The sequence below is a fragment of the Rhineura floridana genome, chromosome 3 (genome assembly GCF_030035675.1).
Source record: "Rhineura floridana isolate rRhiFlo1 chromosome 3, rRhiFlo1.hap2, whole genome shotgun sequence".
Lineage (NCBI taxonomy): Eukaryota > Metazoa > Chordata > Lepidosauria > Squamata > Rhineuridae > Rhineura > Rhineura floridana.
In genome coordinates this window covers 98,519,426-98,545,143 of record NC_084482.1, presented here as the reverse complement: position 1 = coordinate 98,545,143, position 25,718 = coordinate 98,519,426, and the positions used below count along the sequence as shown (strand labels likewise).

The 25,718-nt window shown below is 42.9% G+C and overlaps 1 protein-coding gene and 1 long non-coding RNA gene across 7 annotated transcripts in view; both read right to left on the bottom strand.

Annotated features, from left to right (window-relative positions):
• Nucleotides 1-5,951, bottom strand: part of LOC133380220 (uncharacterized) — a 45,026-nt gene extending 39,075 nt beyond the window's left edge. The window contains exon 1 of the long non-coding RNA XR_009761386.1: nucleotides 5,882-5,951. This is a non-coding gene — a long non-coding RNA (uncharacterized LOC133380220). The remainder of the gene's footprint in view (nucleotides 1-5,881) is intronic.
• An 11,757-nt stretch (nucleotides 5,952-17,708) lies between these two features.
• Nucleotides 17,709-25,718, bottom strand: part of SHROOM1 (shroom family member 1) — a 76,445-nt gene continuing 68,435 nt past the window's right edge. For 5 of the 6 annotated variants that reach the window (XM_061617028.1, XM_061617030.1, XM_061617026.1 and 2 more), the window contains 4 exons: nucleotides 23,941-24,519; nucleotides 23,136-23,286; nucleotides 20,189-20,461; nucleotides 17,709-18,304 (listed from right to left, as the gene is read on the bottom strand). In XM_061617028.1, coding sequence (XP_061473012.1) covers nucleotides 18,050-18,304; nucleotides 20,189-20,461; nucleotides 23,136-23,286; nucleotides 23,941-24,519 — 1,258 coding nt within the window. In that variant the 3' untranslated portion in view covers nucleotides 17,709-18,049. The remainder of the gene's footprint in view (nucleotides 18,305-20,188; nucleotides 20,462-23,135; nucleotides 23,287-23,940; nucleotides 24,520-25,718) is intronic. The other variant, XM_061617032.1, reaches the window with a different exon arrangement.

The window sequence follows — 25,718 nt, the reverse complement described above, 5'->3', positions numbered from 1 at the left end:
CAAACATCTCATTTTACAAAGCAACGTCCAGACCAATTTTATCTGTATTGATATTATATTGTATTTTTAAGTCAAGTAACCTAGAATTTTGTTTATAGCTCTTTCCTTTTTTAAAGACATAGTTTAGTATATATAAACCAGGCCTTTTAATTTAAATATATCCCATTTAGATATGGCACCTCTGAGAACTGCCTGACTGGCAAAATGCAATGGTGAGAAAAACTGCCTGTGTTTGTGGAATGTGTTAGATGGCAACTCTGGTACCATGGTTTGTTCCTAGATCAGCATTTCCCAACCTAGTGCCCTCCAGATGTTTGGGCTTAACATTTATTGAATAGTTTGGGTATCCTGGTCCTGAGGTTGCTGACACTGATTTATGTGTCAGCAACAAAACCTTGAAAATGACTTTGTAGCAAACTGGCAGCCAGTGTAGTGCTTTTAGCACAGCTAAAACACCTGCCCAGCCAACATGACCAGTTGTCAGGAATGATGGGAGTTGTAGTCCAAAATATCTGGAGGGCATCTGGCTGGGGAAGGCTATGTTAGATCCTGAATGTTTCAGTCTCTGTATATAACTGTGGTAATTCTCCACTGTTGCTATTCCTATTCTAAATGCTTGTTTGCTGGCAGAGCACATCTTATCAGCAGACCACAAATATACTTTTCATAAAACCTAAGTTTGCATGGTATCCACGCCCAGCTGTAATGGACTAAAGTTCATTTAGAGAGATGCTTACGTGTTCACCTTTATCCTCCAAAGAAATAAAAATCTGTTTCAATGTGTAAAACTGAAACGAAGTCACTCTGAATGTGATAATGGTTTTTAGATCCTACTATTGGATTTGTGGCTCTCTTATGGAACCCTAAGGAAGTTTAACCGTAGCAAGAAAGGACATGTAGCTGGGATTCTGGTTTGGGATTTAGGCTTCCAAGAGGTTAGGAATGTGTTGCATTCTGTTAATTATGAGTTTTGAGGAGTTTGATCTTGGTTGTATCCAGTACTGGAGGGGGAAAGGAGTGATATGGCAGAGAATGTGGTTGGAGGCTATCAATATTTATTTATTTATTTATTACATTCATATACCGCGCCATAACCGAAGCTCTCTGGGCAGTTTACAGCAATCAAAAACAATAAAAACAAATATACAAATTTTAAAAGACAAAAAACAATTTAAAAACACAATTTTAAAAAATTAAAAACAATTTAAAAACACATGCGAAAATGCCTGGGAGAAGAGGAAAGTCTGTTGGCGCCAGGCACACCTCATCATGGAGATCATTCCATAGTTTGGGGGGCACCACTGAGAAGGCCCTCTTCCTTGTTGCCAGCCTCCCAGCTTCCCTCGGAGGAGGCACACGGAGGAGGGCCTTAGTTGTTGAGCATAGTGTACGGGTGGGTTCATATTGGGAGAGGTGGTCCATCAGGTATTGTGGTCATAAGCCATGTAAGGCTTTATAGGTCAAAACCAGCACTTTGATTCGAGCTCAGAAACATACACGCAGCCAATGCAAGCGGGCCAGAATCGGTTTTATGTGTTCCAACCGTCTGGTCCCTGTTACCAATCTGGCCACTGCATTTTGCACAAGCTGCAGCTTCCACACCATCTTCAAAGGCAGCCTCACGCAGAGCACATTGCAGTAATCTAGCTTGGAGGTTACCAGAGCATGGACAACTGAAGCCAGGTTATCCTTGTCCAGATAGGGGCATAGCTGGGCCACCAACCGAAGTTGGTAGAAGGCACTCTGTGCCACCGAGGCTACCTGAGCCTCAAGTGACAGAGATGGTTCTAGGAGAACCCTCAAGCTATGAACCTGCTCCTTCAGGGGGAGTGCAACCCCATCCAGGACAGGTTGGACATCCACCATCCAGTCAGAAGAACTACCCACTAGCAGCATCTCAGTCTTGTCTGGATTGAGGCTCAGTTTATTAGCCCTCATCCAGTCCATTGTCACAGCCAGGCACCAGTTCAGCACATTGACAGCCTCACCTGAAGAAGATGAAAAGGAGAAATAGAGCTGATAGTCATCAGCAACGCACTCTAAAGCTCTGGATGACTGCACCCAACTGTTTCATGTAGATGTTGAACAGCATGGGGGACAGAACTGACCCCTGTGGAACCCCATACTGGAGAGTCCAGGGTGCCAAGTAATGTTCCCCAAGCACCACCTTCTGGAGGTGACCTGCCAAGTAGGAGCAGAACCACCACCATACAGTCCCTCCCACTCCCAACTCAGCCAGTCTCCCCAGAAGGATACCATGGTCAATGGTATCGAAAGCCGCTGAGAGATCAAGGAGAATCAACAGAGTCACACTCTCCCTGTCTCTCTCCTGACAGAGGTCATCATACAGGGCGACCAAGGCTGTTTCCATGCCAAAACCAGGCCTGAAACCCAACTGAAATGGATCCAGATAATTGGTCTCATCCAAGAGTGTCTGGAGCTGGGCTGCCACCACTAGTTCAAGGACCTTGCCCAGGAATAGAACATTTGCTACCGGCCTATAGTTATTAAGATTTTCTGGGTCCAGGGAGGGTTTCTTCAGGAGTGGACTCACTACCGCCTCTTTCAGGCAGCCAGGGACCACCCCCTCTCGCAGAGAGGTAATAATGACTTCCCTGGCCCAGCTGGCGGTTCCATCCCTGCTAGCTTTTATTAGCCAAGAAGGGCAAAGATCCAGCACAGAAGTGGTTGCACGAACCTGTCCAAGCACCTTGTCAATGTCCTCAAGCTGTACCAACTGAAACTCATCCAAGAAATCAGGACAAGGCTGTGCTCTGGATACCCCACTTTATTCACCTGCTACAACACTGGAGTCTAAGTCCTGGCAGATGCTAAAGATTTTATCCTGGAAGTGCCTAGCAAATTCATTAAAGCAGGCCTCAGATGTTTTTGCCATGTCCTTGGGGCCAGCGTGTAATAACCCCCTGACAATTCTGAAGAGCTCCACTGGGCAGTAGATTGATGATTTGATAGTGGCAGCAAAATATTGTTTTTTTGCTGCCCTCACTGCCCCTAAATACAGCTTACCATAGGCACTTACCAGTGTATAATTGCATCCATCAGGAGTTCGTCTCCATCTGCACTCAAGCTGTCTCCTATATTGTTTCATCGCTCTCAGCTCTGGGGTATACCATGGAGCCATACGAGCTCTACACAGGAGAGGGTGCTCAGGAGCAATCAAGTCAACCGCCCGGGTAATTTCTGTATTCCACAGTTCAGCCAGGTTTTCGACAGGAGCGCCAGCCCTATCAGCTGGAATAGTCCCCAGAGCCCTTTGGAAACAGGGCGGACCAGCTTAATAGGTCCCCCACCCTTGCAGAGGGGAAAAGCCACTGTAAATCTAAACTTCAGCAAACAGTGATCTGTACATGACAGAGGGACTGATGTAAGGCCCTCCACATTCAGATCACCATCTCCATGTCCAGTTGCAAAAACCAAGTCTAGAGTATGCCCTGCTACCTGTGTTGGGCCAATGGCATGTTGGGACAGTCCCATGGTTGTCATGGAAACCATGGAATCCTGAGCCGCCCCGGACAAGGTGGCCTCAGCATGGATGTTGACATCCCCCAGAATCAACAGTCTGGGGGATCTCAACAGTACACCCGAGACCACCTCCGTCAGCTCAGCTAGGGAGTCTGTTGGGCAGCGGGGTGGGCAGCACACCAACAGAATCCCCTGTCTGTCCTGCTGACCCAACACAAGGTGCAAACACTCCAGACCAGTAATCACATGGACAGGCTGCTCGCAGAGAGAAATGGAGCTCCTATAGACCACAGCTACCCCCCTCCCCAACCCTCAGGTCTATCCTGATGCTGAACCAGGTACCCTGGTGGACATAGCTGGGAGAGACTGACTCCCCCCTGCTCACCCACCCAGGTCTCAGTTATACATACCAGATCGGCTGCCTCATTGACAATTAAATCATGAATGAGGGAGATCTTATTATCCACCGATCTGCCATTTAGGAGCAGCATCTGGAGGTCTGACAGCTGGCTGACAGGGCAACCAACAAACCTCCAGGTGTGGGGAGGGCTCCCCCCCAAGTCTCCCCGCTTGGTTCTGAGTCCTGTCTCCCAGGCACATGACTCAAGACCTGCCAGTCCCACACAAAGCCAGGAAATCTACAAAGCAGGAGCCACCTCAGCTTATGTATCCTCTCCAGGGAAGGGACAGGTGGATGAAATCAGCAACAGCTGGCTGAGTACCTAGGGGCCTGGTCCTGCAAGGTGTGGCAACCTGAAGCACAGAAGTCCAGAAGTCCAACCAGTAAAGCTCTTTGTGAGAAATACTACATTCTTGTTCTTATGGAGGAAGGGATAAATACAGAAACTTATGCAGAAGATGGTTTGCGTGTACTGCTAAGCCAAACTATGACTTGGTGTGAATGAACAAGTGTACTGGTGCACAGATAGAAAATCATGCCTGCTTCACTCCTCCCCCTGCTACTGCTGTGCTGCAATGGGAGCTAAGCAATTGCATTGACTTACTGTTATGTCCAAACTTGGGGTCATGGTTTGTCTCTCTCCAAACAAACCATGAGCTCTAACCAAGATTTGTTCTTTGCTTACTGCTTGTGGTTTGTTTGGAGGAAACAAACCACAAGCCTGGGCTTGGGCTTAACTCTAAGTCAAACCATGGCTTAGCTCCTGGTAGTGTGGCAGAAGTGGTAGTGGTGGTGGAGGAGCAAGCTTGACTGTGATTTTCTCCCTGTGCACCAACAGTGCACTTGCTCATTCACAGTAAGCATCAGTTTGGCTTAGCATTACATTTAATGTGGCCACTGGGTATAAAGCTATTGTGAGAGTTTAAAAGCTGGGCAGGAAGGACCAAGGGGTGTGGCCATTTGCAGAGGGAGAGTGGAAGGTTAATCACGATAGAGATACACTGTATCATTATTAGCTTACAACAGCTTCTAACTTCGTTCCATAATACTGTACAAGGAACAGCACAACTAGTTTAGGTCTACAATAGCTGGTGAGTTACTGAAAGCCTAGTGCTCTTGATAGTGTAGTTCCCATAAAAGTGTGCTTCAGTTTTCAAAAGTGACAAATATTGGTGAGATAAAAACAAAAATGACAAATATATTTCACTCCATGCTAGTCCAGCAGAAATGCCAGATTCTCAACATTTTTGGAAGATGAAAATTTAATATCATTAAGCCTTTAACAAAGCACAGGGCATAACATTCACAATGCAAAATCCTTGCCAAGGTTCCTTGCGAAGAAATGGACATCTAACAGATTCCAGATCTGATAAGATCTTTCAGAAGAATGATTCACTAGCATTCCTTAAGAAAATGTGTGAAATGAGCTGTTGAAAAGTAATGACTCCCATACTGAGCACTTGCAAACGGAGTACTCCTACAGTCTTAGGACACCCATATCATCAGTTTTGCATTCAGCGTTCAGGAGAAAATTGCATAATAAAGTAGTGAAGTTTACATCACATTTTGGGGGGTTATCGTTAGGGTGTTACTAACAGGTTGCTCCACTTTCATGTAGAAAAGCCTTCCCCACTTTAAAGAGATACAAGCCTTCCCAAAACTGGCCTGGAAAGAAGTCTAGTGTTCTACATTTAATGCAAGTATACATCTCTTTATGCTTATAAATTCTTAAGTGTGAATTGTAACCACACATTTGATAGATAAAAATGGTCTAGTGTTAAGGCTTTAAAAGTGTTAAGGCTTTAAAATTGTAGGTTTTGAAATTTTTGCTTTAAATTCAGTTTTTGTTTGAGCTAAAATCTAATTTACATTTTTAAACAAATCTAGTTTTGAAAAAAGAATTGTGTTCCATCCAGATCATCTACGCAGCCATTACGAGTATTTTGCAAACAAAGAAAGAATCATGTTGCACAACATCTGAAAATTATGGCAGCTTACCATTTCTCTTTGAGTTATTTCTATTGTGGCTCTGCAGATACTCTGAGATCAGGATAACGTTCTGTACTTTCTGGAAGATGGAAAAAAGCTATGTATGGTTATTGACCCCTAATTTGAATAATGGGAAAAAACATAAATGATTGCACTACTACTTCTATGAAACAGCCTTTTAATTCACTATCCGCATGTGAATTCCATTTTATTTGCCCCCTGTTGTATTGCTTTGCAGCTACATGACCTACATTCCCTTGGTGTGCTTTATTATTTGATTTGCATGTGAATCAAAGTAAAGTGGGCACCCTGACAGTTACTGATGTTTCCAGAGCCAGTGTAATCGTTAAGATTTGTTAGGCACACTTAAAAAAATATCTGTAGTGAAAACAGATGTGCACCCTCTATCCCCATTTAACAGGAACACTCTGTAGTGTATGGTGCAGATGTTGATTACTAGTTCCCACTTTCATTGTCTGTTTCATGGCTCCTTCCCCTGGTAAATTACTGCCCCTGTTTGTCACTTTGGAGGATGTCTTACTAAGGCTATCATTCATTTTCTCTTTGGTGCACATGTAAGTTCACAGTCCATGATTAATGCAACTGAAATTTTAGAATGTCATACAAAATATTGGCTTGTATGATAGAAAGGAGTAGAAGTGCCACTGAGTCTCTAAAAACTATCCATCTTTGTCACTAGAGGCCCAGGTGACCCCAGTGGCTAGGAGTTTTACCAGCTTTGGCTGGTAAGACAGCTGCAGCTGTTTCTGGACTGGGATAGCCTGATCACTGTTTTCCATGTACTGGTAACTTCCAGGCTGGATTACTGTAATGCACTCTATGTGGGGCTACCCTTGAGGTTGGTCCAGAAGCTGCAGCTGGTGCAAAATGAGGTGGCGAGACTGCTCACTGGGGCAGGGTGTTGCCAACATGTCACCCCACTGCTGAAAGAATTGCACTGCTACCTATTAACTACCAGGCTACGCTCAAGGTTTTTGTTTTGGTCTACAAAGCCCTATACAGCTTGGGACCAGGGTACCTGAAAGACTGTCTTATCCCTTATATACCCAGTTGATCACTCCGCTCTGCAGGTGAGGGCCTCCTGCAGATACCACCTTATCAGGAGGTCCACCTTGCACAAGATAGGAAATGGACTTTTAGTGTAATGGCACCTACCCTTTGGAATTTATTTATTTATTTATTGCATTTGTATACCGCCCCATAGCTGAAGCTTAGACAGGTGCCATCTCTGTTATCTTTTCAGCACCTACTGAAGACCTTCTTCTTTCAACAAGCCTTTTAAGCTGAGACCTTATCCCAGTCTGTGTCTGTGTGGGAATTGCTTTTTAACAGGTTTTTAAACCTTCTTTTTTTAAAAAAAAACATGTTTTTAAAGCTTTTTTTAAAATGTTTTTAAAGATGTTTTGTTGTAATATATTTTAAAGTCTGTTTTTATGATATTTTGAAGTGTTTTTGGTGCTTTTGTTTGCTGCCCTGGGCTCCTACTGGGAGGAAGGGCAGGATATAAATGAAATAATAAATGAATAATAAATAAAATAAATTAAAGAAAAATTATATGTGAGGCAGATGTTGCTATCAGATATACATGGAGTGTGAAGATAAAGTTTCAGAAGCTACACCCACAGTTTTCCAGTGGATAAGCACAAGATATAGTATTCAAATTGAAACCATATAGATATGCTACCCCCAGCAGATGTGTTTTATATTGCTCTGAGCTATGTCCTTTAGACTTTTGTGTGACTGTAGCTTGATCCAATATTGATTCAGAACAATAGACTACATAGGTAATTTGGCTGCTTTCCTTTGAAATCCACATTGAAATATAATTTGAATCCATTTCATCTTTAAGGTAAGAGGGAGCTAAAACAAAGATTTGCCTCATCTGCAAATGGGGGCAATGTTTAAATTTGGCTGGATCCTGTGAGATTATTTTAGGAATTTGGGGTTTTCAGAACTATTACCACCTGCCTGGGTCATTGTTCAATTTGAACATTTATAAATTAGCAGGACCACAAACAGAATCACTTTCTTGGTCTTGTGCTCAAAGGGAAGAGTGTGGAGGTCTTTGCATGTGCAAATTAACTCTGGAGCCTTCACTGTGAAAGGAGGAAGTCGAATCTCTGGTAAAAGGGGTCGAGGTCCACTCAGCCTTCCATCCATCCATGGTCGGTAAAATGAGTACCCGGCATATGCTGGGGGGTAAAGAAAGGCCGGGGACGGAACTGGCAATCGCACCCCATATATATGGTCTGCCTAGTAAACATCGCAAGATGTCACCCTAAGAGTCAGAAATGACTCGCACTACAAGTGCGGGGACACCTTTACCTTTACTTCAGTGTCACTACTTTATTGTTTGCATTCTTCTCTTCTTGCTTCTTCTTGAAGACTGCAGCTACAGTATGAGTGGCTTTTACATGTTTTATGACTTCTTTTGTTTTTCTATAGATCCTTTGGAGGGTGTCCAGCTTCGTGATGTTATTAAGAAGCAGGTTTAGCCTGTGGGATGGACATCCTATTGCAGTAATATGTGGATATTTATCCATTATGATATCCTTTGCCACTTTCATATTATTTGCATTGTCTGTCAGCAAAACAAATACTTTACGACTGCCAATATTCTGTAGTACTTCACATATTTCTGTAAAAAATTGGTTGAGGTGTTATAAAGTTTACAATTCCTTCTCCCTTCATGTTTGCCCATCTATCTGTAAGTACTGCAAGACACAGTGCTTTGCTGATTTTTCTTTGCACAGATTCCATTACCAGTTTATATTCTGACTCTAAAAGAGGCTTGTTCAAAGAATGTCTGCTGGGTAAATGATATGATGGTCTTAGTAATTTAAATGCTTCCTGCCAGTGTGCATTTTCAGTTTCCAGAAGAATATAATGCTCTTGCAAGAGCTTGGACCATTTTTTCCTGATGTGCAGGTGTCATCTTGTCCACAAATGAAGCTACTGAAAGATTTTTTTAGTTACAGTTGTTTGCAATATTTGTTTACTTGAGGATGTTGATTGGACAACCCTTTGTGATAATGCAGAACATGATGTTACAGACCAAGCAAAAGGATGGTTTCTGGAACAAGAAAACTGGGAAAAGCTACTTGCACGTTCATTATCATGGTCCTCATCACTTACATCCATTAAGGATTTTTTAAATGTCTGTAGGTCACTTCTGACATACAAGGATGTGTTTTGTCATCCTTGTAGCATTGGGAAATGCAGATTTCATTTGACAGAATTTGCAAATCACTTTTTTTTTTCTCAGAAGAACTTGCAGTGTGGAAATGCTTCCGTATCCCAGACATTGGTTTTCCCATTTTGCTGAGGGGGTGGGGTGGAAAGAAAACAGAATGTAGTGGCTACCATGCAGATAAACATTAAACTACAGTTTGGGGGGATTTTGCAACAAAGCATCAGATTAGCACGAAGTCAATTATGATTTACATAGATTATGAAGATAACTCATGCAGCCAAAATATAGTTCAATGTTCTGAATTCAGATAAATTTAAACTCTTGCCTTTCAGTTACATATACTTTCAGCTCCTTTGTGTTGTTCTGTATTTTCTCCCACTCTCAGTCCTTAGAAGCCTAGTCAAGAGGACAGAAACAGATCTACCAACAATGCCAACAAGAGGAAGCCCACAAGCAAAGAAGGCATTGAATCCTTCCTTATTTTGTGTCAGTGGCTGTGCTTCTTGCAGGCAAAAATGCATCTTGCTTTTGCATAGAGAAGTGGAGGCTCAGAAAAAAACTGGAAAAATTAGGGGGGAAACCATTTTTCCTGTCCCCCTCCAAATGGAAAAAAACTGGAAAAATATTTTTCCTGATTTTTCCCTGGGCCTTCACTCTTTACTCTTGCATTTGAGAGTTTTATTCTCAGTGTACAGCTCAAGATTTGCTTGGTTCTCAGTGTACAAGCTTTGTAATGATCTGATACTGTGCAAAGTCGTACATAAAAGTCTTCCTGTTACATAGTTTTTAGAAATAATTGCGGGTGGGGGAGTAAATATATAAATACCTTGTCTTAAGCATTTTGTTCATCATTCTGAAATAAAATGTTTCATCATACAATTTTTTTTAACTTTTCAATTTTTTTGGAAAAAACAAAACAAAAAGGCTTTGGGGGGGGAGAAAAACCCTGTTCCTTGCTCTCTGAATTTTTCCATTCCCCCTCCCAGGCCATCACAACTCCACCTGGCACACTCCCCCCATCAACACAGCAGGCAAGTGTGGTTTCACACACCACTTCCTCTCCATTCTGTTGAGTTCCTCCAGTCATGAATCTCTTAGAGGCAAGATGGCAAGGTTACTTAAAAGGAAATGCTGCCATCAGGCCCCTTGCTAGTAATCTGCAGGTTGTGGCTGTGTTATGAACTTCTGTTCTGCTGTACAGAGGTATGTTATATAGGATGCTGCAACATCCTAGAAAGCCATAGGCTTAGCTGAGTGGAAGAAGACATGATTTGTATGCAAAAGGTCAATCCCTGGCATCTCCAGATAGGGCTGGAAAACCTGGAGATCTACTGCTGGCCAATGAAAGAAAATACCTAGGTAGGTGGACCAATCGTTTAACTCTTTATAATGCAGCTCCCTAACTATGATCTTTCTAATACTCTTTGGCAAGAGAGACTGTGTTTTGCTAGTGAGCCAGAGAGCTTTAGCCTAATTTCTCTCACATCCCACCAAGATTATCACTACAAAAAAAGTGCACGTGTCTAGTTCATTATGTTCCCAATGGAGGACTTATATTGGTACTTCACACAGTATAATGAGCTTTTGAAAGCTGACTTACTGAAGGCTTTTATCTTTACTTCTAGAGCTACTTTTCAGAGAACAACAGAGTGACCCACAAAACATTTTATCACCCCATGCACCTGCACATGTTGCTGATTGGCTTGAGGGCATAGAAAGCTACTTTGCCTGGAAGGGAATAATTACCCATTAGGCAGAGAGACTAATTTAGGCATAGTCCTCGTGGAGACAGTAAATCCGTGTCTGAGCTGTATCACTTCAGACTGCACATGGGGACTCACATGACTGAAAGCTCCTCCTTACAAAAAGAAGATGTATGGGGGAAGAGGCTTAAGCCTAGGCTTTCATCTCACTGGCTATTTATTTTCCCCATGCAGAAGCATTCCCTCATTTATTTCCTACTTTTCCTCTGATGTGCTACAGCCTGGACACAGATTTAACTCCTCAGTGAGAATTAGGCCTTACAGTCTCTGGTTCAATCACTGGAAGGGTGACTTCAGCTCATATAATTACATGAGATAACAAACCATTGCATGCCCCATATATAGGAGATAAAGTAGACTAAACTTCCAAGGAGAGGTCAGTACTGTATACAAATGTATTTAGAACCGTAGTGTGTTCAGTTGCTAATCTCACCAACCTGACATTGCAGGCAGGATGTGGCATGGCGAAACTGCACTATGTCTAATCCAGTACAGATTACGGTACTAAGCACAAGCAATCAGGCTAGCTAAACTGTAGTCCTGGTCCCCCAATATAGCTGTCCATCAGCACAGAGCAAATGCACAGCCTTCCTATAGGACAGTGCAGACTGCTTCAGGTTACATATACAATTAAAGCCAATACAAAACTGTATGTATTTGCACAGATACAGACGGTTTGCCTCAACAATGGAGCAACCAGCAGTGTTCACATAGTGCCCATTCTTCCAAGGCTGGTCATTTTTAGAGGTAAAACTACTTCCTCACCTCCGTCTCTAAGGAGACTGTGTTTATTATTGCACTGAATAATATAATAGGGCTTCACTCATACGCAGAGCTTGGAAAAGTTACTTTTTTGAACTACAACTCCCATCAGCCCAATCCAGTAGCCATGCTGGCTGGGGCTGATGGGAGTTGTAGTTTTAAAAAGTAACTTTTTCCAAGCTCTGCTCATACGGTGGGTTACATTCTGGATCCCCGCTGTAAAGCGACAACCGCTGTAAAGCAGAACCCATTGAATAGAATGGCGTGCGATGCCCGCAAAGCGCCGTAAAAGCAGAACAAGCGCCGTATGAGTGGGGCTTTAGTCTAATTGCATCTAATTGAGACAGCTGTATTAGCGAAGCGCTGTAAAGCGGGGCCCTACTGTATTGCATCTCAAGGGAACACCCTTTTAAATCATTAAATCAATTTCCATGTGAATTTGTGAGGATATTGATTTACATACATGATTGTCTGGGGAATCATACATACCTTCAAATAAATGCCACTCCAAAGACACGTTAAATCTTTCTCACCCTCTCCCCCCTGTGCTTCCCAAGCTGCACCAGTTGAGACACCAGCATTTTCCTTTGGGGCCCCATCTGCCTACTGCATGCCCACCGGCTTTCCAATCCTGCACATATCATGTTGGTTTTTTGGGTAGTTGTTGTTCATCTCACTTGTTACTATTGCTACGCCCACCTCCTCTGCTATTGCCTGTGCTGCACTTTGTTATAGCAAAATTATAACATGTTACATAACACAAAAACCTCTCTCTTGACACCTACTTTTCAAGCTCTTGAGTTACCTTGGAGCTCTGTGAGAAAAAGCCCACGTGCATAATCAGCGACTATTCCCAGGCTGTTCACAGATCCTGTAGGATGGAAGAGGCGCTGGAACACAAACTGTGTGGAATAAGTGAGCCAGCTGGTTAAGCTGCTTGCGCAAAAGGGGAGATTTCATTCACCTGTAGCTCAACAAACGAGTCATTTTCCAGGTCTTTGAACAGGCTTTGGAATGCAAGATCTAAAGGATGCTTCATCGAATGCATATTTGGCCAAAGGAAAATCACTGTCATGGCTGAAGGGGTAGGGTGTGGGGGATTGAGACAAATGTATAGAGATGTAAAGGCCCAGGGCGAAAAAGTGGGAAAACCCACCGTTTTTTCCTGGATTTTTTCCAGGCCTTCACATCTCTAGATGTGCACATTTAGCAATTTATGGCGACTGTCTTAATCGAGGGTCATGGGCAGAAGGTTAACTTAACATCCAGTATGATAAGTCAATTGTGCTATGACATGGGGGTGGGGAGGGGAGGGGAAAGATAACTGTAGCATTAACAAAGGTGGAACTCCAGTTGTTACTACTGGGTATATGGAATTTTAACATCTTGCCAATCCAAGTCCATAGCAGCCTCTACAAATTCCTCTTCTGTTTGACTGTGGTGGTATCCAGATTTTTCAGGGTCAATTTTTGCTTAGAAACACATATTTTAAGAGAAACTATGTATAGAAATGCTTAGAAAATATGGTCAAGATATATAGTTGTATGTATATAAATGCAAAATGTTGGGTGGATTAAAAACAAATCATGGATTATTGTGCAAATGGGATGGAATGGAATTATGAATAAACACAGAAAAAGTGTGAATGAACTGAAAAGAGTAAGATCCCTCCCTCCATCTCTATTTCTGGGCTTCCCAAAAGCATGAAAGTGAGCTGCAGGATGATCAACTGGATCCAGGATGGGGAACCTCAGGCCTGGAGACCAATACACTGCTCCAGACCTCTCTGTCTGGCCCTTGGGACTCTTCCCTGGCCATGCCCCTTCCCAATCCACACTCCTATCCCCAGCCTACACCCTTCACTGACCCTGGTCTGCACCCTCCTCAGGTGCTTTTGCCAGGCTGGAACGTGTCCCTGAACTGTCCTTGAATCATGCCTCTCGCTTGCCCGGCTGGAGGATAGACAGATGTGTCTGGGATACCTCTGTTTTTTACTGTACAAAGGTTAGAGTCATGCCTGCTGCTCCACCCATGTGTGCCTCTGCCCCTGCCCACCACTGACACGTGGTCCCTGGAAGATTGCCTATGTGGGAATGTGGCCCTCAGGCTAAAATAGGTTCCCTAACCCTGGACAAGATAGACTTTTGGTCTGATGCATGTTCAAGAATGCCTTACTTAGACCTAGGCTGCATCTTTGCCTCGTTCTTCAGGGAAAGGAAGACTGTAGCCATTTCTGCTTGTCAGCTTCAGTCCAGATGAATGGAGACAGTATGATATTCCTGTGAATTTACTTGTATTTGTTACCTTGCATTCATGTATCTGTCTGCTTGTGTAGCTTGTTTCTGTACCCCTGTGCAGATGTTTAGTGCAGAACATGTTCTGTTTAGGCAGAACATGAGCCCAGCTGCAGGGCCCCTGGCACAAAAGCTCCATGAACTGGGGGGCATATTTACATAGTGGCTTCAGCCTGTCTGTGCATTTTATTTCTTTTTAAACCTTATGTCCCATCAACTTTTCAAAGTAAACTTAAGGCGGCTATAACACATCCAAACATCACACAACAGTTAAAGCATATATCACAATCCCCATTCCTAGCCTCACTCATAAGACCAAACTGCTAACATTTAAAAAACACACCATAATAACCGTTTCCAAGACAGCCATCAAAACTAATGCAGCATCAGGAAAAAACCCAGGAAAAATAGTCAGTCCCCACAAAGAAATGTATGGATCATATGGTTGGTGTCAATACATGTGGACCACTATGCAGACAGACTCAACATGTGGAAGTTGGGTGCACCATGGCGCCAGGTCTGCCACCATGGTTACAATCTGTGCCCACTAGAGATGTGAATGCCCCCCAAAGGAAAAATTGGGAGGGGATTCCCCTTTCCCCCTCAATTCTTCTGTTTTTATGGGGGGGGGCTTCATGTCCCTAGTCCCCACCCATTGTTCTGAGCCCTGCTGGAGGGGGGTGGACTGATGACAATGAAGTGGAGGAGAAGGAAGACTTAGAGTGGGATGGTTGAGCCGGTGAAGGGCAGAGAGGGGAATTGGACTCAGAAGGCACCCCAGCTCTGTGACAGTTCAACCCCAACAGCTCCAGATATCCCTGTGGAGAGTCAACCTGACTAGCCGGTTGTTGCCCAGCCTGACGCTTCCCCTCTCCCTGCACCTGCGTCGCCAACAGGCAGCCCTCCTCCCTCTGAGAAGGAAGACAGGAAGGTGATGAGGGCTCCGCCTTCGCCTCACGCCAGGAAGTGAATGCAGTGGGAAATTCAACAGACACAGTTGAGGCAGAGTCTTCACCTGCGTGTGCGCTCCCAACAGTGACAGTTAGCACATGCAAGTAAGGTGCCCGCCCAGCCTTACTTAAGTTGAGTGAGGGGGGGAGAGTAGTTGCTGAGTCAACATCTTAGTGCAGCAAAGTTGTGCCTAGCTAGTCCTAGAGAGATGCTGAGTTCTGAGTAAGCTGTAGGTAGATTCATGAAGCTCACTGAAGTGACACTTTCTCTTACTTCAATAAAAGAAAAAACCACAGCCGTGTCTGGGTTCTTCAAGATTGGGCAGAACATGGATGTGTGTACTTTTGATGTATTATGCAGGACTTCTGTTGGTCTCTTTCATTCCTTGCCTGTGTGTCTGTATATGTAGTGTGTTCGTGCTGAGGCAGAGAACACTGAGCACCTCTTTGAACAATCAAATGCAACCTTCATTTCCTTGAAAAGGAAAAATGTGAAGCGCTTGCAATCCTGCTATGCTTGAAATGTGCAAGGTAGGAGAAAAGACTGCTTTGGAAATGATTTGGACCTCCTGATCCCATTAATCTATGCTTGGTTCTCTTTTCTTCAGCAGAGCATAAGGTTATGGAGGTGGAAAGGGATATTGGTAGGGACTAATGCAGGAGTGTCCAATGGGGTGCCCTCCAGATGTTGTTGGACTTCACCTCCCATCAGCCCCAGCCAGCATGGCAAATTGTCAGGGATGATGGGAGTTATAGTCGAGCAACATCTAGGGGACACCATGTTGGTTACTTCTGGACTAATGGCTCAGCAGAAGACTAGCTGAGGGTAAGGGCTAAAGACAAGGGATGAACCAGGATGTTTAATAAATATTGGGTCGGAAGACAATCGGGCAAAACACAGCTTGTACACTTGTTTTCTCAGAAGTAAGTCCTACACTGCACTCAGTATTTAGGAGTGCAGCCTTTCTTAGGTACTATCTGGACTTGCTAGCTTTTTCTCCCTTTGTGTTGTGTCTACTTTTTTCTGTACTTGCAGGCTGTAGCATGTAGTAACTAGCCAGTTTGATTCACAGCTGCTGAGCTATACAACAGGGCAGAGAGAAGGCCATTGACAGTAACCTGAGGAACAACCAAAAGATCATTGTTGCCACTAGAAGGTGCTCATTCACCAGTGCAGGGAATGTTTAAATGCACAGCCTCGAACAAACGAAAGAGGCAAACGTTTAAAAAAATGCAGAGGCCTGACTCTGCTGGGTTTAGGGGTTAGCATTCTTGGAGTTTAATATTCCCAGATACGTACTCCTAGAGATGATGCAACACTGTGGTGCAAAGTAATTAGCTACAGGGAGCCGGTTGTACTAACATCTACAGGGGTTCCACACTTCACTGAACTCAGTGGAACTCATTTCTGAGTGCTTAGGATTGTGCTGCAAGTCAGCTGATGAACAACCTGAGACGTTGTAAAGAGCTATTATCCCCAATGGTAAATCCAGATCCACGATAGTTCCTTTGCACATCACAATTGCAAACAACAGCTGGATGGCCACAGGTTCCTCCTTCCAGTCTTAACCTGATCATTCTAGTCAACCTGCTCCATCCTTTAATACATTTAGCAATCTTTAGTTGTCCTTCAGTTGGACGAAGGCAGTAAAAATAATCTACAAATGTGCAAATTATAATGGGTGTTTGAAACGAAGATGTGGCAAAATAATTAATAACACACCATATGGCCAGTTGGAAGGGTATATTCTGTAAGACCGGATACTGCAATAAAGCCTGGATTTTCGAGACACTTCATTTTTAATTATTTAAAATGCATAGAAATGCTATACATATTTATTTATATCACTCCCACTTTTTATATGCCAATTAGAGGGGAAAGATCTTTACATTAAAGAAATGAATATTTCAGTATATTAGTCATTATAAAAAGTATTAAACACAGCCAGTATTTAAGATAGATTATTTGTGGAGGAAATTAGGGGTCCCGCTCTCCTCCGGCACCCAACAATCTCTCTATGGTGACAAGATTGGGCCAAGACCCCAAGACCAGCATAGGGGCATACCATTCCAACAGTGTTATCATTTCCAATTTGCACAGGGTATTCAAGAAGATCAGATTCATCCTAAGAAAATTCTTAGGCAATTTTTTGCCTCTTCCCTACTCAGGGTTCTCTGGTCAAATTCCTGGTACCAGCACCAGTCAGAACAGATAGTACTAAGTCAGTTTGGTCTATGACCGTAAATAAAAATCAACCAATCAATCAGACAGTACTAAGTGAGATGGACCAATGGTTTGACTCAGTATAAGGCAGCTTTCTGTGTTTAAGAAGCAGTGTAAATGTGAGAAATAAAATTTATAATTAAATAGAATGCTGTCCAAAGCTCCCCCTTTTTTAACCTCCTATTATTTCCTTCATAGGATACCCCCCCTCAAAAAGAGCTAGGTGCATATTTTTAAAAGGACCCCCCCCCAAAATAGCTATATAAGAGAAATTGCAAGGAATTTTCAACACACCTAGGAAGAGTAGGTTTGGGAAGCAGGAAAGAAAGACAGTCAGGAGTTCCTAGACTCACAGAGCTAGCTGATGAACATTCTGCACACCCATGTACCAAAAACATGATCCTAGCATGTGAATAGCTGCAGGGTGAGTTTTATGGCTGTTTCAAAGATCCCAGTATTATCAGCCCTGTAAACGTCTCCTTTATTAGAGAGAAGCACACAGGAAAAGGAGTTTGCTAAATGGCCTGCAATATTGTGCCATAGAGTTGGTGTTTTTGTGTTTAATTCACATTCAGATATGCACACCATCTCTCGATTAAATACCCTCTCCATCCACAAAGAGGAAAATATTTCATGATACACACATTTTTTATTGGTATGATGTCAGTCTGGAAACAGACCAGCAGTCAGCAGGAAGGAAAAACAGCATATCGGCTCATTAATGAAAGGCAACAAGCATTGCATCAGTCATTTCAAGATAAAATGTGCTACCTACAGCTGAGGTTTTGTCACTTTTTCCTAAGAATGTCTGCCTAGGCCAATTAAGCCCTTGTCAAAACTGGGGCACTGAGATGCCTATGTGAAGTCACCAAATACAGCCTTGTTCACTTCTGAAATGTTTCCGCAGCTGCAGATGGAGTTCTAGCACAATTGTTTCATTCATGAAAGGAAGTGGCCAACTGATATGGCTTTAAAGAGGAATGCTCTTCCCCAACCTCTCCAGTTTCTCTTCCAGAAACTTAATCTGCTCTTCAAGGTCCTTCTGTTCAATCAATAAAGATGTCTTTTCCTGTACAAAGTGCCTGTAGTCCTGGAGCTGCGGTTTGGTCATGTATTTGGAAAGAATACCCGACACCACCCTTTCTCTGCGATCCAGATTCTCTTTCAAGTCCTTTGCATCCTCCCGTTGCCTGGACAGGAGTCTGTGCCGTTCTTTTAATGACTGCTAAAGACAAACAAGCAAAGCAACTCAGAACTTAGTGCCCACACATCATAACATGCAATTATTATGATTTCCTTCTGCCATGTTCTTTAGTTAGTCAGCTGGTCCTCACACTTTTCTTTGTTTAAAACTTGCATTTTACTTTAACAAAAAGGAAAACGATTCCTATCTTGCCCTCAGCAAATCTACCATGAGTCGGGGCCTGGATCATACCCAGAGGATGCCTGTCTGTCTTTCTGTCTATCTCTCTATCTCTTTATCTATCACCTGCTTTTCATTACTAAAAGTAATACCAGAGTGAATTACATCAAAACCTCAGGGACTCTAAAGTGTTTTTCCCCCAATATGTCACATCCTTGTTAACTGTGGCATATTTTATGGACCTAAGAAGGTACAGAAATGTGATCAGTGCAAACAAATGGATTGTACTGACACTACTCCAACACAAATTGAAGCTGCAGAATTAGCCCTACCAGAATCATTCATGCTTGCCATGACCAGGTCCAGCTTGTGGAGGGAAGACTGACTGAGGAACAAATTAGATGTTATTAGAGGATGAGAGAAACACCTGAAGGATAAGGCTACCAATGGTTACTAGCCATGATGGCTATGCTCTGCCTCCACAGTCAGAGGCAGCATGCTTCCGAATATCAGTTGCTGGAAACTGCAGGAGGGGAGAGTGCTCTTGTATTCAGGTCCTGCTTGTGGGCTTTCCGTAGGCATCTAGGTGGCCCCTGTGAGAACAGGATGCTGGACTAGATGGGCCATTGGCCTGATTCAGCATGGTCTTCTTAGGTTCTTGTTTACATCCCCAGGATATGCATGAACAGTTTCTTTGCAGTTTTTTTTTTTTAGAAAAAGAAAGGCAGGAATAGGACACTGCCAGCATGAGTGCAAAAATAGACAGGGTTGCTAAATGTTCCTTGCCCCCCACCCCAGCTACTTTTCTGTTTTTTTCTTTTAGGGTTTATTTTTCATTGTAATTTCATTGTTCATTTTTTCCTTTATGGTAAGAAAAAAAATTGAGGGAAAGGCAATTTTGAAATGGCCAGAAATGAAAGGGGTCCCGTGTGCCCCCCCATTCCTCCTGAGTCTTCTGTGTAATATCTAGTTTGGCACTCTGCGTCCAAAGAATAGCTTATACTTAACTCGGGAGACCTCCTTATTGCAGTACACAGAGGGATTGTCTCAGATGCTGCCAGTAATGTTTGAAAGTCAGCATTCATATAGGCAAGGATCAGCAAAATAATTATTTTCCATCCTTTCACTGACACATGTAACTGACCATCACTGTCCTTCAAATGTTACTAGCGGCAGCATGTGATCAGCCACAGCATAGCAGTCCCCATGCTGTTGAAGGTAATCTATTATATTGTTGTTGTTTTGTGCCTCAAGTCGACTACAACTTATGGCAACCCTATGAATCAGTGACCTCCAAGAGCATCTGTCATGAACCACCCTGTTCAGATCTTGTAAGTTCAGGTCTGTAGCTTCCTTTATGGAATCATTCCATCTCTTGTTTGGCCTTCCTCTTTTTCTACTCCCTTCTGTTTTTCCCAGCATTATTGTCTTCTCTAGGGAATCATGTCTTCTCATGCTGTGTCCAAAGTATGATAACCTCAGTTTCATCATTTTAGCTTCTAGTGACAGTTCTGGTTTAATTTGTTCTAACACCCAATTATTTGACTTTATATTCTATTACATACTGGACCATAAGTACCATCACTCATGGAATCTGGATCCTTGGAGCAGATGTCTAAACACTGACGAATAATGCTTCAGATTTAGAAATCCATGTCTATAGAGGTCTAGGGAACCAGAGATGTCATATTGCAACTTATCTTGAAGGACATATAGCCTACCCTCAACACCTAACTTAGGACTCACCTTCTCCTCAGCATCTGTGTTTTCATCCATTTTCCCCATGGCATTTTGGACCCGAGCAAGGCGGCTGGATAGGCACAGCAGCAGGTTTACCACCTTTTCCAGGTCACCAATGAACATTATATAGCGCTCATACTCATTGGGCTTACAGAGTTCTTGCACCAAGGACTCCAACTGCTTCCCGCGCACAGTATGCTCCTTAGCTTCGGACTGGATAAGCTCCCTCTCATCCCACAGAGTCTGTAGTTTCAACTGGATGCTGGAAATAAGTTCTCTCTGCAAGGAAAGAAGTTGCTGAGAAATTGAACTGGGTTTGATAGACTGATTTTAGTGGAGTGGTCCTTGGACAAGGGCCAACCTCTGACGGGACACTTAGGAGGAGAACATCCTAGCCAAAATTCTGTCCTGTCTGGTATGGCAGATGTAAGGGTTTATGCCCCTCTTTTTACTGCCTTTAAACTCCCTGCTGAGTTTGTATGGGAGTGAAGGAAGTCCAAATCTGTCTAAAACACTGGAAAGTGAGTAAGGCTATTACTCCACAACTGGCACACCTGTTGCTTTAGTGAGGTTTCTGGGATGTCCCAAAAGAGGCACAAAAATCACTCCTGGGAATACAACTCATTTTCAAGAAAGTCAGTCTGGGTAGGGGTGTTCATAAAATGCAGGAGCAAACCACATAACTCTGAAATAATATATATATATGGTTTATTAGAATGAAATTGCTGGCAAAAAGTTGCAAAATGTGAGATTACTTAGGCAAATGTCTTTTTTCACTGCTTGGCTTGAGTGGTAGTACCAAGGATCCTCAGTCTAACCAATTTCTTCAATTATGGTTACATTCTCTACATTGTGAAAATCAGTATGGTTTATTTATTAAATGTATATCCCACCCTTCCTCCCAGATATGATAGGCCAACACTAACAATAGGAAGTACTGCCAGTTCTCTGAATAAAGAGTATCATATTCTTATAGGATATGAGGTCCCATTCATGCAGGGTTCACAGTCTGCTCTCACCTAGTTCACAGTCATGGAGCTATTCTGAGCAGCAGAATTCAATGCAAAAAATGCTTTTATTGAAAACAGAATCAATGTATGCCAGATCGCCTGGCAAAGACATCACAAATGGAAAGAATAAAATAAGAGCAAAAAACCTGTTAATCACAGATGTAGCAGAACTGCACTATCAGTTATCAGTATTCCTCACTGAATATTCTGAAAAAATATTCTGAATATTCTGACAAAAATGGCTTCTAATCTCCTAATCTTTGTGTATCATCTCAGAAAAGATGAGTGTCTGGATTATCCCTGCCAAATTAAACCATGTTAAAAGACCATTGATTTCAATGGGAGGAGCAGTTGCTTAATTCTTCCATAAATCACTAGGTAAATGGGCACAGTTGAGACCGGCTTTTGTGTTCATAAGATTTTGTTTTCTCAGGCTGTAGTCTTATACATACCACATTCACACACAGAGGGCTCATCTACACAATAGTTTACTGTGTGTTTGGTGCTATTCACATCCCCTTTAAATTTGCATGGTTTACATGACATTACTGGCAAACAGAAGCTATCACAGTCTTCCCTCTGTAAATCCATACTAATCTAATCTGCTCATAATACGAAAAGGGAAGAAAAAATGTTCACTCCATATCTCTAGTGCTTGCAGATGCTTTGCTCCAATGCTTTTAGGTGGGTGTGTCAATTGTTCCCCTCTCCACATTCACTACATCCTCCTCCCTTTGTTCATTTTATTTCCTGTAGGCTGACAAGCAACTTCTGGTTGCTCTCCTTCATTCTGCTGGTCTTTTTTGTGTTGCTGCAAACAGTTTATATTCTTTTTCCCCTAACTTGTGCACAAAAGCATAACACTGCTCAAACAAAGATTTGTATTTCAGCAGTATCCTACCAGGGAAAACACAGATATTCGCACTTCCGGGTTTTTTAAAAAAGGAACCTACTGCAGCTGTAGAATAGACTGAGCATACTTGGTAACCTTAGCAACCAGAGGGAGTGGAAATGTATAATTAGAGGGTGGGGTCACAAGGAAAAAGTGAGACTAATTCTCCCCAGAAGAATGCCTGCTTGTGTGAATGGGAAAAAGTGATTGTCAGCTAACCTTTAAACAGGAACTGCAGATGATGCAAATGAAAAACAAAGGTAAAATAAGTGTATTTCCTAGAAAGAAATGCTCCCATGTAGATGAGCCCAGAGACTGAGACCCCATTCACATGCATACATGCACAGACAGGCACACCTCACATCTGCATGTGCACACATGTGCCACATTCATACATGCAGCTCATTTGTTTTTTGTGCTGCATGAAAATGCAATGAACTACCCATGGAGGAGAAGAGTGATCTCTTCCTCTGTGAACAACTCATCAGCAGGACTCGGAGGAAAGAGAGAGATAAGCTTCCTGATCGTATGTGAGCCTGCCTGCCCCTTAGTCAGCATCTCTTTTTGAGGAGAGAGAGGAGAGGAGTCAGTCATTCAAATGTGGAAGCTGAGGAAACTGACTATGGAGGGTGGCAACTAATGTGCCATCAGGTGGGGGCATGGCCTGTGGAGATCTCGGCAATCTGGATTCTGCGGTGTGGCAGTCTGAATTTGGACTGTGGTCCCCAGGTTCCTCAGTCCCACTATATACATGTGTCTGAGAAAGAAAGGTCACATTCACACCATACATTTATTCCACTGTGGTTTAACAGTCAGTCCCTCTTCCTAGAGAACTCTGGGAATTGTAGCTCTCTGAGGGGGAATAGGGTTCTCCTAACACCTCTCAGCAGCCTTCACAAACTATACTTCCTAGGATTATTTGGGGGAAGTCATGACTGTTTAAACTGCTATAACAATGGAACAAATGTATAGTGTGAATGTGGTCTAAATCTCATTGCACCCAATATAACTTAAATTTGAATAAACATTGTACAGGATTGCATCTACCTACTTTCTTTGATGTGATGCTGTCTGGATCATCAAGACTTTCTCTGTCTTTACTCAGAATTCTATTTGTGTGAAATGTGGCATCTTCTGTGCTTTCTCCAAGATAACTCTTAGTCCCATGAGATGGGTCTGTTGTACACTCACTGCTTCTTTGGCTGTTAAAACAAAAAACAACCCTATGATAAATGCTTCTTTAACCATGTGACAAATAATTCATTAATGGAGAGTTCAGTGTTCATTTAAAAAACTGCTCAAAGTCTGTTCATTTTCCCGTGCCTCTCAGGGTTTGGGATGGTGTTTGAAGCATCTCCAATTCAGTACACCTACTGTTAATGGCTGCTGCTGGGTCACCCTGCTTTGCCATTTGTCAGAGAGAGCTGGTGTGTATTTTCTCAATGGGAGTTTAGGATTAGGAGAAGACTTTTTTTCCTAAACTAGTTTCCTGCAGTGTGGGGTCTGAAGCCAATGTTCTGCAGGGTTGCATGTGTGAGAGAAAATAAAGTAGTTGGCATTTTCAAAGTTGGAGTCACAAGCAAAGAATGTCAGAAAGAGAGAGAGCATGATGAGTTTAGCTGGACTTAAAATGGGACCTTGCATATAGAAAGATGTGTGCTCTAGCAGGGAGCAAGGGTCCTCTTCCCAGTACAGTTTGTGTCATATAACTTGTGTTATTCTATGAAAATATGATCAAGGCTTTCATAGTTATCTCTGCTACTGTCGACCAATGCTACACCACCGGCATTCATGCAATTTGTGCATATTTTTATTTACACATCTTCCCCTACCAAAAGTATGTGTCATAAACTTACTCTTTTTCTTGGATAGGCTGAATTCCCCCCTTCCTTCTGCAGGATCTGCCTGACATTGAAATGTTTACAGGAAAAAGGCCTTCCATGAGATCTAAAGCTGTCTTCCTAATGGGATGGGGCGTGAGGATGTCAACCAGAGACTTGTCTTTGGCAATAATCTCAATAGCAAGGTCTTCACACCTTTGGTCCTCTGGAGATCTTGACTGTGCTAAAGACAAATCTGTGCCTTGTGCCGGAAAGTTACAATCATGTTCATTGTGCAGAGCTTTTGAATTTTCTAATTGGTGGCAGGTATTATGTTGTTGGCTGTCTAACAGGGCTGAGCAATAGTATGTCCTGTTCTCCAAATCATGTGATGTGTCATTTGCCTTTAACGGCTGCCACTGGGTTCTCCCAGATGCACTAGTCACATGAGCTTCTTCACTTAATTCTTTCTTCAACTGAGAATTTTGGCTGTTCTTTTCTTTGGGGAAGAAAGACAGCAAGTCAAGAACCATCTCTTCATCATGTGAATTTTCAGAATTCTCATCTTCTCCACTATTTCTAAAACTAGATTCTTCTTTCTCAGGGACAGGGAAGCTAGAAGGAAAAAAAAGGCATATAATTATATTTCTTCTTTGCTTGTGGATTGCAAGGATGGAGTACTCACTCACGCTTCCATGCCCAGTAAGTTCTGCTCTTTAGTTCATGACCAGTAGGTTCATGACCAGTTTCTTTTGTATTAGGAACACAACTAGCTTGCAGCGAAGTAAAGTGGCCCACACAGGCTTCTCTTCAGTTGCATATGAACACCTACACACCCACCCACGTATACATGCACCAGAGCTTGGAAAAGTTACTTTTTTTGAACTACACCTCCCATCAGCCCAATCCAGTGGCCATGCTGGCTGGGGCTGATGGGAGTTGTAGTTCAAAAAAGTAACTTTTCCAAGCTCTGACATGTACACACCAAACCAGAGCCCTACACCGTAGAACTAAATCTTACGGGACCCTTAAAAGGTACATTCAGTTGCTGTACTTTTTGTAAAACTGGTTTTGCTCCTGTTCCTATCACACAGAAATGCAATAAGTGAAACTTCCTAACCTGGAGAGAAGAGGTAGAATAAGTTACAGCTGTTAGATATTTAGCTGCGGTGTCCCTGAGTGCCTCCCCTGGCCCCCCACATTTAACTGGACACACTCATAACAAAGTGTTTCCAACACCTTTTTGTTTTTGTTAGTTGTGTACAATGAGACCATTGTGTTGTGTGGTACATAGCAGGTCTCTTCAGGCATTTAGCCCCACTTCCTGAAATCACACAACTCCTCTGCCCCCTTCAAGTGTTTAAAGTGCAGTTCTGCAGTGGGATGCAAGTGAAGATCCAGGAAGATCCATGGATACATGAGGCTTCCACCTTGCTGCTGAACTTCACTGTAAATGTGCAAAGGGGGAGGAGATTGATTGTTACAGCACTCTAGGAATTGTAACTCTGAGAGGAGGGCTCTTCTAACAACTCTCAGCACCCTTAAGAAACTACAGTTCCCAGGATTCTTTGGGGGAAGCCATAACTTCAAGTGGAATAATAGCGCTTTAAATATATGGTGTGGATGTGGCCTGACAATACTGTCAGATGTTTCAAGGCGCAGTTCTGTTAATTCACCCCATGGGGCGACAGTGCAAAGAACCAGATTTTTCAGTTCTAAACCCAGCTGCTCCTGATGCTTAAGGCTATTATTAAGGCGCAGTTGAGGGAGGCAAACATGACCACAGAGTCAGCAAAATTCTCCTCCTCTTCATA